Raw genomic sequence first — 13,867 nt, forward strand, 5'->3', positions numbered from 1 at the left:
GCCTACCTCTGTTGCACTCACACAAACCTAATCCTGACTCACACCAACCCTCTACAACATACCATGCCAGGTTATCACCCAGATTAGATTTGAACTCCTCCTGTATCAGGAACGCATGCCCTCCAGAGGCAGTCCATTCTAGGCATGGACAGTGCTAAGGGTTAATAGGTCTTTCTTCATACTGGATGAAATTCTATTTCCCATCAGCTCCCACCACTGGTTCTAGTTTTCCCCTTTGGTCATACACGCAACCAACAAATCTGATGCCCTCTCCACAGGAGAGGCCTTCTATTGTTGAATATAGATCCCACACCCCAACTGTCTTCAGTGGTATTTTTTCTAGATCCTTCAATCATTCTCCTTATGACACAGTTTCAAGTTCTCTCCACCACTCTTACCACTTGCCTTTGAACACTCCCAGTTCCTCTACATATCCCTTTGAAACTGAAATGCTCAGAATGGAAGATGATATAATCTGGGTGTGCCTGGCACCCAGGAAACCAAGACTATGATCTTCTCTGAAGATAATCAATTCCTATAACACAGCCTACAATCACCTTGTCTTTTCTGGAAGTCATCCCAAATGGCTGGCTCACATTGAGCCACAACTAAAACCTCTGAGACTTTTTGATGTTATTACTAATACATTTCCCTGACACCATACTCGTGCAACAGATTATGTGACCTAAATACCAAGTTATTCAGGAGTCAAAGACCTCCCTGAGAACCTGATAGAAGTGATGGTCCCTTTCCACAGGAGAGATGCACGTGCATGCGCATGCGCACACACAGACACACAGACACACACACACACACACACACACACAGACACACTCTCTCTCTCTCTCTCTCTCTCTCTCTCTCTCTGGCATATAAACTTGGGGATGTTCACAAACACAGTGAGGCTTTTCCATGGATGCTCTAAGACAAGAACTCCTGGAGGATACTGGCAGGAAATCATCTTATTAAATGTGGCTCACTGGTATAGCTCTGTCAGTGTCATTTGGGTCCCGGTCACCTAACACATCTGCTGCTCTCTGGGACTGCTTCAAGTGACTACCTACTACATGGCCTTTGTTACTCAGTAAGGACCAGCAGTGTCACCCGGAAGCTTGTTAGAAATGCATCCCAGGAACATCTTAGGAATCTCAGGAACACCCCACAGCTCTATGCCAGTACTTCTCAAACTGTTCTGTGCAAGTCACTGGGGATCTTATTCAGATTCAGGTTTTGACACAAAAGGTCTAGGGTACGGCTCAAGATGCTACATTCCTCACAAGCTCTCATGTGAGGCTGATGCTGCCTGCGTTCAACCACACTTTGGACACTAAAGGTCCGCCCCAGTGGTTCTCAAACTCCGCTTCACGTTAGAAACACCCAGGGAAGGGTAACAAATGTTGACGCTGTGTCACACCTTATGCTAACTACATGAGAATCACTGAGGGACAAGACTCAGAGCAAAAGTAGCTTTTACAGCTCCCCGGCAGGACTCCACACTGAGCATGGAGCCTACTTAAAATAAATAAACAAACAAAAAATTTTAAAAATAGAAGTAAAAAAATAAACAATAAAGCTCCCTGGGAGAGTCTGGTGTGCAGCCTGCTTCAGACCAGTGGTACACACCAGTTCTCACACTCAAGTGTACCAGAATCCCCTGGATAGCGTGTGAAAGCTGACTATTGGGCGGCATCCTCAGAGTCTGATTCAGCAAGTCTGGGGTGAGGCCCAAGGAAGTACACTTCTCATCCATCCCCGGGGACCCTGAAGGTTGCTGGTGAGGCCCCACTGTGCTTTGAGAACTACAGGTCTCTGCTGTGGCCTGTCTGCATGACATGGACTTAGGCACTAAGCACACCCTGCCGCGCACCCTCCACGCTGAGCATGTGCTCCAAGTTGGGCATGACTTATGGTTACTAAGTCAGGTGAAGGGTCTCTTAATTGCTCTGGCATTCAGACCCTATACGGCCCCTCCCTCACAAGGAAGTGGCTTGCTGAAGGCCACATACTCCATGTGTGCTCGCTTTCTTGCCCTGTTGTAGATTCTGTGACAACTCTAAGAAATAGTTACTCTGATATGATTCATTCAAAGTGAACCTTGCAACCTCCTGCTAATCACTGCTTCTTTCTCCAAGAGGCCCATATACCCTCCCTGCCACAGACATGACAGCCTGGAGCCTTCTGAAAGCTTATCTAAATCAGCCTTGCACATTCCTGTGCTTCCATCACTCACTTCTCTTTCCTTAAAATACACATGCTCCATTTTCCCAAGTGTTTGCTATCAACATACCCGGTAAGATTTGCACAACACTTCATCTCCAGAAGTCCGGTCTGATCAAGGGCACAAGCATAAATATCAATGCAGTGACCATTTGTAGCAGTTCGGTTAGCAAGCATTTCATAGTGCTGTGAATGGAGAAAAATTACCTTTAGGAAACAATATTATTCACAAGGTATGTCTTACTATACCAAAGGGATGTAACCAAACATAAGAATGTGGAGATAGTTTTCTTTATAACACCCAATAAACATAAAGTTTTCAATCTCAAAACACTTTCAGCAGTTTTAAGCCCACCCACTCTTAAGTAAGAACTCAGAGCTGGGGCACCAATTTAACAGCAGCTGGGATCTGGAAGGTCACCTGAGCAAGAACAATTTGCTGACCACAAAGCATGGCCTCAGCAAGGTAGCTGTCACTCCAGAGCAGCCCAAACCCAACACTGGGTAACCAGAATTACAGCCTGTGTCCAGGAGCACCTACCTTGGTTGCCTTTTTCATGAAACGTGCATTATCTTTCTCAATATCATGCCAAGAACGAATAGGAACCTTTAATTCATCTCCAACCACCATGCCAGGCCCCTGGGTGGGGGGACCCCCGGTAAACAACATAATCCTGGCTCCCGTGTTTGGAAAAGTACCCTAGAACAGTAAATGGCAGCATTTTAGAAACATACAGCCCACCCTGAGTATGCTTCCGTTTCCCTAAAAAAAATTCCATACCGTTCTCTTCAGCTGTGCTGAATACTAATGATAGTAAGAAATAACACAGATGACAATGCAGAGAAGCAGCCTTAGGTCTTCCAACCTGACAGCTTCATACACTTTATAAATTCACTGTGAGCACTTGCCATTGCCCTAATGGCCTTGTGTTTCTCATGAAAACTTCTGGTATTTTCAAAACATTATGGGGCTCCTTCATTGTGGATAATAACAATAACTGAAGTGCTTTATGATAAATTAATGCAGTCAATTGATTTAGGTCACAACTCATTTTCAAACAAGACTAGCAAATACAACTTGTGGGAACAAACTTGCATGGTTTAAGGCACCCCGTAAGTTCTGAGTTACCTCCAACAGGCCAACAGCAATGGACAAAGCAACACCAGTGGATCGCAAAGGTCTCTTCCCCTGAGTCACAGGCCATGGGTCCCTCTGCAGCTCCCCAAGGAGATCAGTGAGGTTCATGTCAATCTTGTGAATGGGCTGCAGAAATCTGCATGATTTTCAATGGACACATCAATCCTGGTTTAATAAAGTACTCTGGTCTTTAGCCCTAGGTGACACAGTTACAGCTCTTCAAAATAATTACTCAGAGTAGTAAAAACCTGGAATTTTTTTCTTCAAAGCAATTTTATTCAAGAATATAATTTAAAGCTGAATATAGGGCAATTTATGTAGATAGCATGGAAAAAAAGCTGAATTTAAATAGGAACAAATCACTTTAATTAAATTTAAGCAGCAGAGAAATCCTAAAGACAGGTCTAACATGAATTCAATCCATGTAAAGTTCCTGTACGTGGACCACCTTCATCATTCTTTTTTTTTTTTTTAAGATGTATTTATTTTGGAGAGAGAGAGAGAGAGGAAGAGAAAGCAGGGGGGAGGGGCAAAGGAGAGGGGGAGAGAGGGAGAGAGAGGGAGTTGGGGCCGGGGGAAAGAGAAATATCCAGCAGACTCCTCGCTGAGCATAGGGCCCAAATTGGGGCTCAATCTCACGACCCTAAGATCATGACCTGAGCTGAAATCAAGAGTCAGATGCTGAAACAACTGTGCCACCCAAGTGCCCCCACCTTCATCATTCTAAAGATCCACTTCAAAGTGATTCTCAAGTGTCTCTTGTGTGCCAAGGAGTAAATACAGAGAGAAGCACTGGTTTCTTACCACAGTAAGTGGCTGTCCCCAGCATGTCAAGCAATGCATTTTATCATGTTTGCTGACTGTTAACCTGGCCACAGGCAGCCGCAGGCACTCAAAGGGCTGAGGAAAGGAAGTGCCTGGTCTCAGGTTTGCTTGAGAACATCCCAAGAGGCTTTCAGTTTTCCTAGTTTACTTCAGACTCAAAAAGGACAACAGCCATATGTAAGGGGAGGGGAAGGCTTGAATACAGTGGTCTCAAAACATCTGTGATGGTACGACACTAACAGGAAAGACATCCCGAGCAAATCTTACCACACAAATGTGTGCACACATATGTATGTGTACATCCACAACTTAGTCATGAGTTTCAAATATATACCAAATTGTTACATAGATCCTGAAACGTTAAACATTCTTAGGCTTAATCATTTCTTTTTTTCTCTAAAAATAAGAAAATAAAAGTTCTAACATTTTTCTTCCCTCACTCCAGTGGGTTGGCACGCATGCCCACTACTGTATGTGTAACATTCTATGTTGGTAGCTCACCTGCCTGAAACAAAAGGCTGCTCCTGTGGTTGACCAGGTCTTGCTTGCTGCATGGGCATGGCAGGCTTGGTGAGGCCCAGCATGTCCTAAAAAACCCAAAAAGACTCATTTCCCATAGCACTAGAGTGAATGACCAACTCATGTTTAAGAAATCTCATGTTTAAGAAATCTCCTTGCTCTTGCTTAGGTACGAGCAAGGCACAAACCTGTATCTGCTTCGCGGTTAAATCCTTTGTCCCTCGGAAGACATAACTTTTGGAAATTCCTTCACAGCTGAGTTCGTGAACCTGCACCATCCTCCCAAATGTGATCAAACCCACCAGAGCATCTGGAGGAAGGAGACTCAGGGACATTTGCAGGGATTCTTTGAGTGCTTGAAGGTCATCTTCTTCTAGGCATGTGTCAACCACATAGAGGAAGATCAGAGGGGACTGAGCACCTCGCTTTATGCAAAGAAACACAGCATGATGATCAGTATACAAATAGACCAAACCAGCTCTTTTTAAAGCAAATCGGGTATGTAACTAACAAGTCTTCATCCATATTTACTGACAGGGAATAAAGACATCTAACTTCTATTCACCTCATTAAATGACAGGTTACATTAAAACAAATTAAATGTAAAAACTGTATCCAACAATTTATTCTACATTTTTGAATGACTTCCATGTGCCCCAGTCACTGTTCCAGGTCCTGAGATACATCAGTGAGCCAAAAGAACAAAGATACCTGCCTGCCTCAAGTTGCTGACTTTCTGGAATGGAGAGGATAAGGGATGCCAAGGAGTAGAGGTAGGGGGCAGGTTCCAGTATTACTTAAGAGATAAGGGCAGCCTCATTAAGAAAGTAATATTAGAGCAAAAACCCAGAGGAGAGGGAGGGAGCAATACAGTCATAGGGGAAAGAGAATTCCAGCCTGAGGAAGAGCCAGAGGAAAGGCCCACAGGCAAGAGCATTCCTGGCATGCCCAAGGAAAGTCATGAGGCCCATGTGGCTGAATGAGACACTAATACAAGTTGAGGTCCTAGTGATAACACAGGGCTGGTCCACACAGGGCTTTGAAGACTATCTCTTACTCTGGGTGAAAGAGAGCCATTTTCACCATTGGAGGTTTCTGAACACAGAAGTAACGTGACATGTTTTTAAAGAGTTACTCTGGCTTCTGGGTTAAGAATAAAATATAAGTAGGAAAAGGTTAAATTATGGAGAAGGTTAAGAGATGGCCCAGTACTCCCTGCTCCACGGGAAGCCTGCTTCTCCCTCTCCCGCTCCCCCGCTTGTGTTCCCTCTCTTGCTGTGTCTCTGTCAAATAAATAAATAAAATCTTCAAAAAAAAAAAAAAGAGAGAGAGAGACGGCCCAGGAATTTAGGTGAGAGGCGCTGGATGGCCCAGGACTAAAACGGGGGGGGAAGAAGTGGTTGGACTGTGGATAGATTCTGAATACAGACTCACTGGACTTTCCCAGTGGACTGGATATGGAATGCACGAGAAAGAGAAGTCAAGGATGAACCTAAGGTTTTTAAGCTTGATTACAAGATGGAGTATCATCACAAAGCTGGAGAAGGCTGTGGGGGACAGATGCTGAACTCAACCAGTGATCCCTTTTCTAGCTGCCCATCAAGACTGCAAATAATGCCAGTAAGTGCACACGCAGCAGGACCAAGTCTTCAGGATCCTGCTGCCTTTGCAGCTTTAAATTGCCCAGAAAAGGATGGGACACAGAAGACAAAGTATTTCAAGAGAAACTCAATATTTAACACCACTCATTAAATGCACAACAAAGAAGTTACCTGTATCACGTACTCAATTGTAGAAAACTGGGGCATCAATTCAGCAGGCTGATTCACCTCAGATATACCTGTGTAAGCAGGAGGAAACTGAAGGGAAGAAAACAAAGCAATCTTTCATTAGGACTGAAAGATATTTGTTATACCTTCTATTTTCCATTTATAAAAATAGGCAAAAGGGCACCTGGGTGGCTCAGTCATTAAGTGTCTGCCTTCGGCTCAGGTCATGATCTCAGGGTCCTGGGATTGAGTCCTACATCAGGCTCCCTGCTCCGCGGGAAGCCTGATTCTCCCTCTCCCACTCCCCCTGCTTGTGTTCCCTCTCTCACTGTCTCTCTCTCTGTCAAATAAATAAATAAAATCTTAAAAAAAAAAATAGGCAATGACCAGGTATTAATTCTGTAAAATATAGAACTTGTAACTAAAGTATAAAAATCAAAATTTTGGGGCACCTGGATGGCTCAGTTGGTGGAACATGCAACTCTTGATCTCAGGGTTGAGTTTGAGCCCCATGTTGGGTATAGAGATTACGTAAAAATAAAATCTTAAAAAAAAAAAAGAAAGAAAAGAAATACAGACTCAATTCTCATCCTAACTCCTAAATCAGAGCCTGCATTAAAAAAATAAATATATAGGGGCACCTGGGTGGCTCAGTCGTTAAGCATCTGCCTTCGGCTCAGGTGATGATCCCAGGGTCCTGGGATCGAGCCCTACATCGGGCTCCCTGCTCAGCGGGAAGCCTGCTTCTCCCTCTCCCACTCCCCCTGCTTGTGTTCCTTCTCTGTTAAATAAATAAAATCTTTAAAAAAATAAAATAAAATAGAATAATAAATATATATATATATCAAAATATCAGAAATTTAAATCAGGGGCGCCTGGGTGGCTCAGTTGGTTAAGAGACTGCCTTCAGCTCAGCTCATGATCCCAGGGTTCCGGGATCGAGTCCCGCATCGGGCTCCCTGCTCAGCAGGGAGTCTGCTTCTCCCTCTGACCCTACCCCCTCTTGGGCTCTCTCTCTCTCTCTCACTCTCTCTCTCTCAAATAAGTAAATAAAATCTTTAAAAAAAAATTTAAATCAATAACCCTGCCTTATATTTATATCCCATTGTAACTTTTTTTAATGTATTAGGGTATGTTGTAACTTCTAGATGATTAAAAAATGCACTGTTATAAACCATTTCTTAAGTGCTGTCCTGCAAATTAAGGGCTCAGGTTTTAGCTATTTCATCAATAGTTTATGTGGAAGTCTAACACTTTTATTTGGGTTTATTATTTTAGCTGTCATCAATGAAGTAATGCATGTATATTGTAGAAAAACCAGCAAGTACAAGAAAATACAAGGAACAGGGCGCCTGGGTGGCTCAGTCGGTTAAGCGACTGCCTTCGGCTCAGGTCATGATCCTGGAGTCCCAGGATCGAGTCCCGCATCGGGCTCCCTGCTCAGCAGGGAGTCTGCTTCTCCCTCTGACCCTACCCTCTCTCATGAGCTCTCTCTCTCATTCTTTCTCTCAAATAAATAAATAAAATCTTTAAAAAAAAAAAAGAAAATACAAGGAACAGGAAAAGGGGCGCAATGCTGGCTCATTCAGAAGAGCATGTGACTCTTGATCTCAGGGTTGTGAGCTTGAGCCCCACACTGGGTGTAGAGATTACTGAAAAAATAAATAAACTTTAAAAAAAAGGGGGGGTGCGTGGGTGGCTCACTTGGTTAAGCATCTGCCTTCAGCTCAGGTCATGATCTCCGGGTCCTGGGACCGTGCCCCATGTTGTCAGGCTGCCTGCTTCTGTGGGGAGCATGCTTCTGCCCCTCCCACCCCCGCCCCCCACTCACACACAGCCTATCTCTCAAATAAATAAATAAAATAAAAGAGGAAGAAAAAAAACCCTCACGTTCCTACCAACTAGAGATAGCTACTGTCAACATGTAGGTGTATTTCCTTTCAGACTTTTTCTACTTAAGCACAGCTGAGCTCATCTCGTATCTATCATTTTGCAACTTGCTCTTTATGCTTAACATATTATCACAGGCATTCTCTTTTGTCTTTAAAATTTTCTGCAAACATTTGAAATTCATAGCTTATAGACTGATTTTTCCCCAATTTTTTTTATTGTGGTAAAATACATATAAATTTACCATAATAATCTTTGCTCAGTGTACAGTCTGGTGGTCTTAAAGATTCATAATGTACAACCATCACCACCACCCATCTCCAGAATTCTTTTCATCTTGCAAAACTGAAACTCTGAACCTATAAACAACATCTCCCCATTATCTTCTCTGTTGAATGACCTGATATTAATCCCTTATTAGATTTTTGATTTGCAAATATTTTTGCCCATTCTGTGGACTGCCCTTTAGATCTGCTGACATTGTCTTTTGATGCCTTAGAATTTTCACAATAAATTAACTAAGGGGCACCCAGCTGGCTCAGTCAAGAGGGCATGTAACTCTTGGTCTCGGGGTTCTAAGTTCAAGCCCCACATTGAGTGTAGAGATTTCTTAAAAATAAGATCTTAAAAAAAAATTTATATTAAACACAGACTTCAATTCTCAATGTAATAGGGTGTAGATAGGTCTTTAAGATTTGCATATACTGGGGCACCTGGGAGGCTCAGTCAGTTAAACGTCAGCCTTTGACTCAGGTCATGATCCTGGAGTCCCTGGATCGAGCCCCGCATTGGGTTCCCTGCTCAGCGGGGAGTCTGCTTCTGCCTCCCACCCCACCCTCGGCTCCTGCCCCCTCGCTCTCTCTCTCAAATAAAAAAAAAAAAAAGATTTGCATATATTTCTGAAACCTCTTGTGGAGGTAAATTTTGAATGGTATCTGCTTATACCTTCCAGGCCTATACTTAGTACATTGATTGGTCTGTTCATCACTGGACTTACTGTGTGACATATCTGAGAATGAGACTGTTAATTGTAATTATAATCAAATATAAGAATAAATAAATGCATGTTATTAATATCTTAAGTCATACTAGAGGATGCCTGGGTGGCTCAGTTGGTTGAGGGTCTGCCTTCGGCTCGGGTCATGTCTCAGGGTCCTGGGATCAAGCCCCTTGTAGGGCTCCCTGCTCAGCGGGGAGTCTGCTTCTCCCTCTCCCTCTGACCCTCCTCCCCGCTTGTGCTCGTGTGCTCTGTCTCAAATAAATAAATAAAATCTTAAAAAAAAAAAAAAATCTACCAAAGCACTGTATACTATGTTGGGAACAATTTTTTTCTAACAGCTTTATTAAGGTATATTTTATGTCTTAAAATTCACATTTAAAATGTACAATTTGATGATTTTTAGTAAATATACAGAGTTGTGCAAAGATCACCATAAACCAGTTTTAGAATTACAGGCAGAGTTCATTTTAACAAAAGTGTCTCTCATCATTTTGGAGCTCCTTCTAAGTTTAGTAGTTTTAAAATTTTTAAATCAAAAGAGGCTCAACACTGGTACTTAGACCCTAAAATTTACAAAGATCAAAAAATGAAAATTCAATAATGTACACTATCCAATTAGAATAAACAAGTCAAACGAAATACAGACAATATATCTGGGGTTTTTTGTTTGTTTTTTTTTTTTTTAAAGATTTTATCTATCTATTTGACAGAGACACAGCGAGAGAGGGAACACAGCAGGAGGAGTGGGAGAGAGAGAAGCAGGCCTCCTGCAGAGCAGGGAGCCCAATGTGGGGCTCGATCCCAGGACCCTGGGATCATGACCTGAGCTGAAGGCAGACGCCTAACGACTGAGCCACCCAGGCGCCCCTAGACAACAGATCTGTTTTCTTATGGTAACATATTCACTGCTAACAGAGCACATAAAAAAAGGGAATTCTATGTTCCTCCACACTAAATGATAAAAACCCACATAATGAAACTGAGTCACCATTCAACAGAGAAATCACAAATGTTCAATTATGCTTAACAAAAGCTATCACCTCGAGTTCAGCAGAAACTGATGACTGTCAGGGCAGACACAAATTCAACCTCACTTTATTTTTTTTAGAATAGTTCCACCAAAATGAAACACAGAAAAACACTTAAAAAATTCACATACCTGATTTCTTTGGAAACAGAAATTACAGGCCCAAAGTTTCGCTCGATAATCAACCTGACTGTGAGAAAGATAAACATTACAGCTAGGTACCATTTTCATTTTTAATGTAGAAAGCATTCAAATGTAATCCTCAAATTCAGTAAATCACATAGATATGTTTGTGTGTGTGTGCATAAATGGATGGAGGTATGCAAAATGCCCACTGCAGTTAAAGAGTTCTGGCTGTTAAATACACCAAAAATTTCCTTCTTACAGCGGCAATGAAGAATTAGTAAATCTTTTTTTCCTCTTTTCTAATTTCCTTGATATTTAAAATTTCATGATTTTATATAAATTATAGGTTATTTCCTTTTTACCCTTTACCTTAATATAATCTGTGTGAGTTTTCTAACATCTTTATTGTTTTAGATATGTGAAACTACCAAATTTCAATACTAAAGGCACATTTCATGCACAGGAAAAACCTGGCTGACTTTCACCTCACCTAGCTCACTTGAAAAAGTTGGGGGGCATGCTTCTGGGTGGATACACTTCCCCGAACTGGTTATAGATACGCTTCACTTGCTTCTTTGCCCCCTTTCTACATTGAGAAAACAAGCAATGGCTATCTCTTCACAAGAAGAGCAGCAGCATCGTACTTATGGTTACAGGAAGTAACAGCAAGGGCAATGCAGTAAAAAATGTTCCCTCATATAAAAATATTCCCTTTTAAAGAGTATTTCTGATACTCTTTACCTCTTTAAAAAATTCTTTCAAATAATGCCCACAATTAAGAGAAGTATCATAGGTCACTATCTCAGGTACAAAAAATTACACTTAACAATCATTAAGAGTGGTGATTTCTTCTGCGTATCACTTCCTGCCATACAGCATCACCATACCAGGTAAGTATGAGAAAACTGTCTACAGCTTTTCATTTTGGGAAAATGCTTTAAAAGGCACCCATATAATCTACAGTTAAGCCAAAAGCAAACTGAAATTAGCAAAAAAAAAAAGAAAAAAAGAGAATTTCAGATCCTTTCCCTTTACTTCCACTTCATTCCCATAAGTTCCAATTTTATCTGGAGTATTAGGCCGGGAAGACTTTACAAGCATTTATCACATAAGAATCTCACCATTCACTTCTCTACTCAAATTTGATGACTTCCCCAAATTGAATCACTTTTATGAGAATCACAGAAAAGTCACAATTACCGTATTCTTCTTTTTCACTAGTTTTAAAAAGAATTCATACCAAAGTGGATTGAGAATGGCTTTGCAAGTTGTCCGGCTACAAAGCACAGGTTCATACTGTACAGGAGGCAGGTCTGGACGTTCTTTCAAAGGAGTAAGGAGACAAGCCAGGGGAACAACCATTCTCGTAGCCTCGAGACGGCTGGAAGGCCACACGTTCCAACTAAAGCGCACACCATCCCGTTCTTCATTCTGCTGAATGAACTCCAGATATGTTGCCATAGTCTAAAAAGAAACCGAAGATAAAGCTGTAATTTTATGTGAAATTCTCAACTAAACTTCAAAAAAGAAGATAGTCAATAGTCGTCTAACGCAATGTTTTTTAAACACTTAGTCTGGAAGAACCAGTCACTGTAGGATGACATCTCCCTTCCCTTTGATCCCCAAAAGCCAATTAACTTCACAGTCATCTTTGACTATTGTTCCTTTCTCAACTCTCTCTACCACTTAAAGAAATAAATAAAAGGTGTGGGGAGTTTACCATTATTTGATCATTTTTAAGCTGCAAGTAGTTGAATACTAATGTAAACCTTCTCACAGATCACACAATATCTCAACCAAGTAAGTCTCAAACCCCCTTTCAGCATCCAGCTACCTTCCCCCTTGATCCCCTTCCTTCTGTGCTTTATTAAAGCAAGCATCGTATTAAATTTTACATTCCAAGTGATCTCATTTTTGTGCCCTTTCCCCTCCTCTCTGTTAACTGTGAAGACAAAAACTGTATGTTGATGTGTGAATCCAATGCATAATCCACCACCAGTTCTGAGCCAAAGTATTTTTACTTGGGATCACCAAAATTACAACGCTAGGTTTGCTATCATGCTGAATGAGTCACCAGGACTTCTCTCCTCACCATGGTTGCTTATGCTCATGCCTCAAAAGACTGTGGTTAATAAAATAACCATTTAGACTAAGCTTTTCAAACCCCACACTGCCAACTCCATTGAATGTTTCATACAACCTGTTTACATCCTTAAAATCTAGGCTAAGACTAACACACATCTCAGTCACCAGGTTCAAGGGAACAAGACCCTCAAGAAAAATGGAAAAACAGGCAAATTAAAGAATCTACATTATTAGTAGCCTCTAGTGCTCACTTTATGCAGGGCTTAATAGCTGTCTCTATGTTATTATGAGAAGTGCCATACACACTGTAAATAATGTGAACTAAGGAAATGGTTTTTATATGACTAGAAAAGCAAATGAAACAATTAGTTTACTACATACAACCCAGACCACAAAAATTCCAAATGTTTGCTCCAACTGAAACTCTAAAGCATGTATTTGTTCTTTCCAGCAAAGGCAGGAAACTGAAGCACCCTTACACAGGACCCACTTCTGTAGCTACCTGAGTGGCAAAGGGATAACTCAGGTGGGAAGAAAAGCGTGTTCTAATATCAAAATTCTCAGGAAGTACCTCTAAAGGTTTCATTAAATAACTTTCCCCGTTCAAAACAATTCCTTATTAAAGGGTACTGGCTCCATCCAATGTCCCCAGGCAGCTACATATTAAAACCTGCTCTTTCCGTTTCCCACTGCCTCCTCCCCTCACCTCTTTTAGAGCATGGATTCTTAACTCTGGGCACAAAACCAACGGGGGACTTCAGAGGGTCAATAAATCTTCTGAAATTGTACGCAAAATTGTGTGCATGAACTAATGTGCATTTTTCTAGGGCGGTCGATTTATGACTCACACCATATCCTCAAAGATTTTCTGAAGAGGTTAATAGCTGAATAAATGAGTGGGTGAAAGAATTTTAAAGACTTTGTAGTAGTATCTGCCAAAAGAAGACACACACACACACACACACACACACACACACACACACACACACACGAAAAACTGAAACGCTCATCCCATCAAAGCATAACTTTTCAGGACATAGCAGCCAAGTTTAAGCCAAGTTTAATGCTTGAAGGGTAGTCGGAAGACCCAGGTCCTAGTTCAAGCTGCCACGAAGCAGAAGTCGTTTCACCCACATTTCGGGTTTCTCAACAGAAAAAAAGTTGAATCCTTCCGCACCCCGAGATTCGGGGGGTTCCCGAGCCAGAAGCCGGCCGGCCGCACCGCAAGACGAGGAACGCGTCACTCTCAGCAGACCCCTGGATCACTGAGT

General features: G+C 41.8%; 1 protein-coding gene across 2 annotated transcripts in view; it reads right to left on the reverse strand.

Moving 5' to 3' along the window:
- SEC23B (SEC23 homolog B, COPII component) overlaps nucleotides 1-13,867 on the reverse strand; it is a 39,443-nt gene that overhangs the window by 25,009 nt on the left and 567 nt on the right. For both annotated transcript variants that reach the window (XM_028112942.2, XM_028112943.2), the window contains exons 2-9: nucleotides 11,752-11,975; nucleotides 10,518-10,575; nucleotides 6,472-6,558; nucleotides 4,888-5,124; nucleotides 4,682-4,767; nucleotides 3,347-3,491; nucleotides 2,759-2,917; nucleotides 2,288-2,403 (exon numbers count right to left, since the gene is read on the reverse strand). In XM_028112942.2, the coding sequence (XP_027968743.1) occupies nucleotides 2,288-2,403; nucleotides 2,759-2,917; nucleotides 3,347-3,491; nucleotides 4,682-4,767; nucleotides 4,888-5,124; nucleotides 6,472-6,558; nucleotides 10,518-10,575; nucleotides 11,752-11,972 (1,109 nt within the window). In that variant the 5' untranslated portion in view covers nucleotides 11,973-11,975. The remainder of the gene's footprint in view (nucleotides 1-2,287; nucleotides 2,404-2,758; nucleotides 2,918-3,346; nucleotides 3,492-4,681; nucleotides 4,768-4,887; nucleotides 5,125-6,471; nucleotides 6,559-10,517; nucleotides 10,576-11,751; nucleotides 11,976-13,867) is intronic.

Source organism: Eumetopias jubatus, unplaced genomic scaffold (assembly GCF_037043125.1).
Source record: "Eumetopias jubatus isolate StellerSeaLion01/CBP00866 unplaced genomic scaffold, mEumJub1_p1.0 scaffold_9, whole genome shotgun sequence".
NCBI lineage: Eukaryota > Metazoa > Chordata > Mammalia > Carnivora > Otariidae > Eumetopias > Eumetopias jubatus.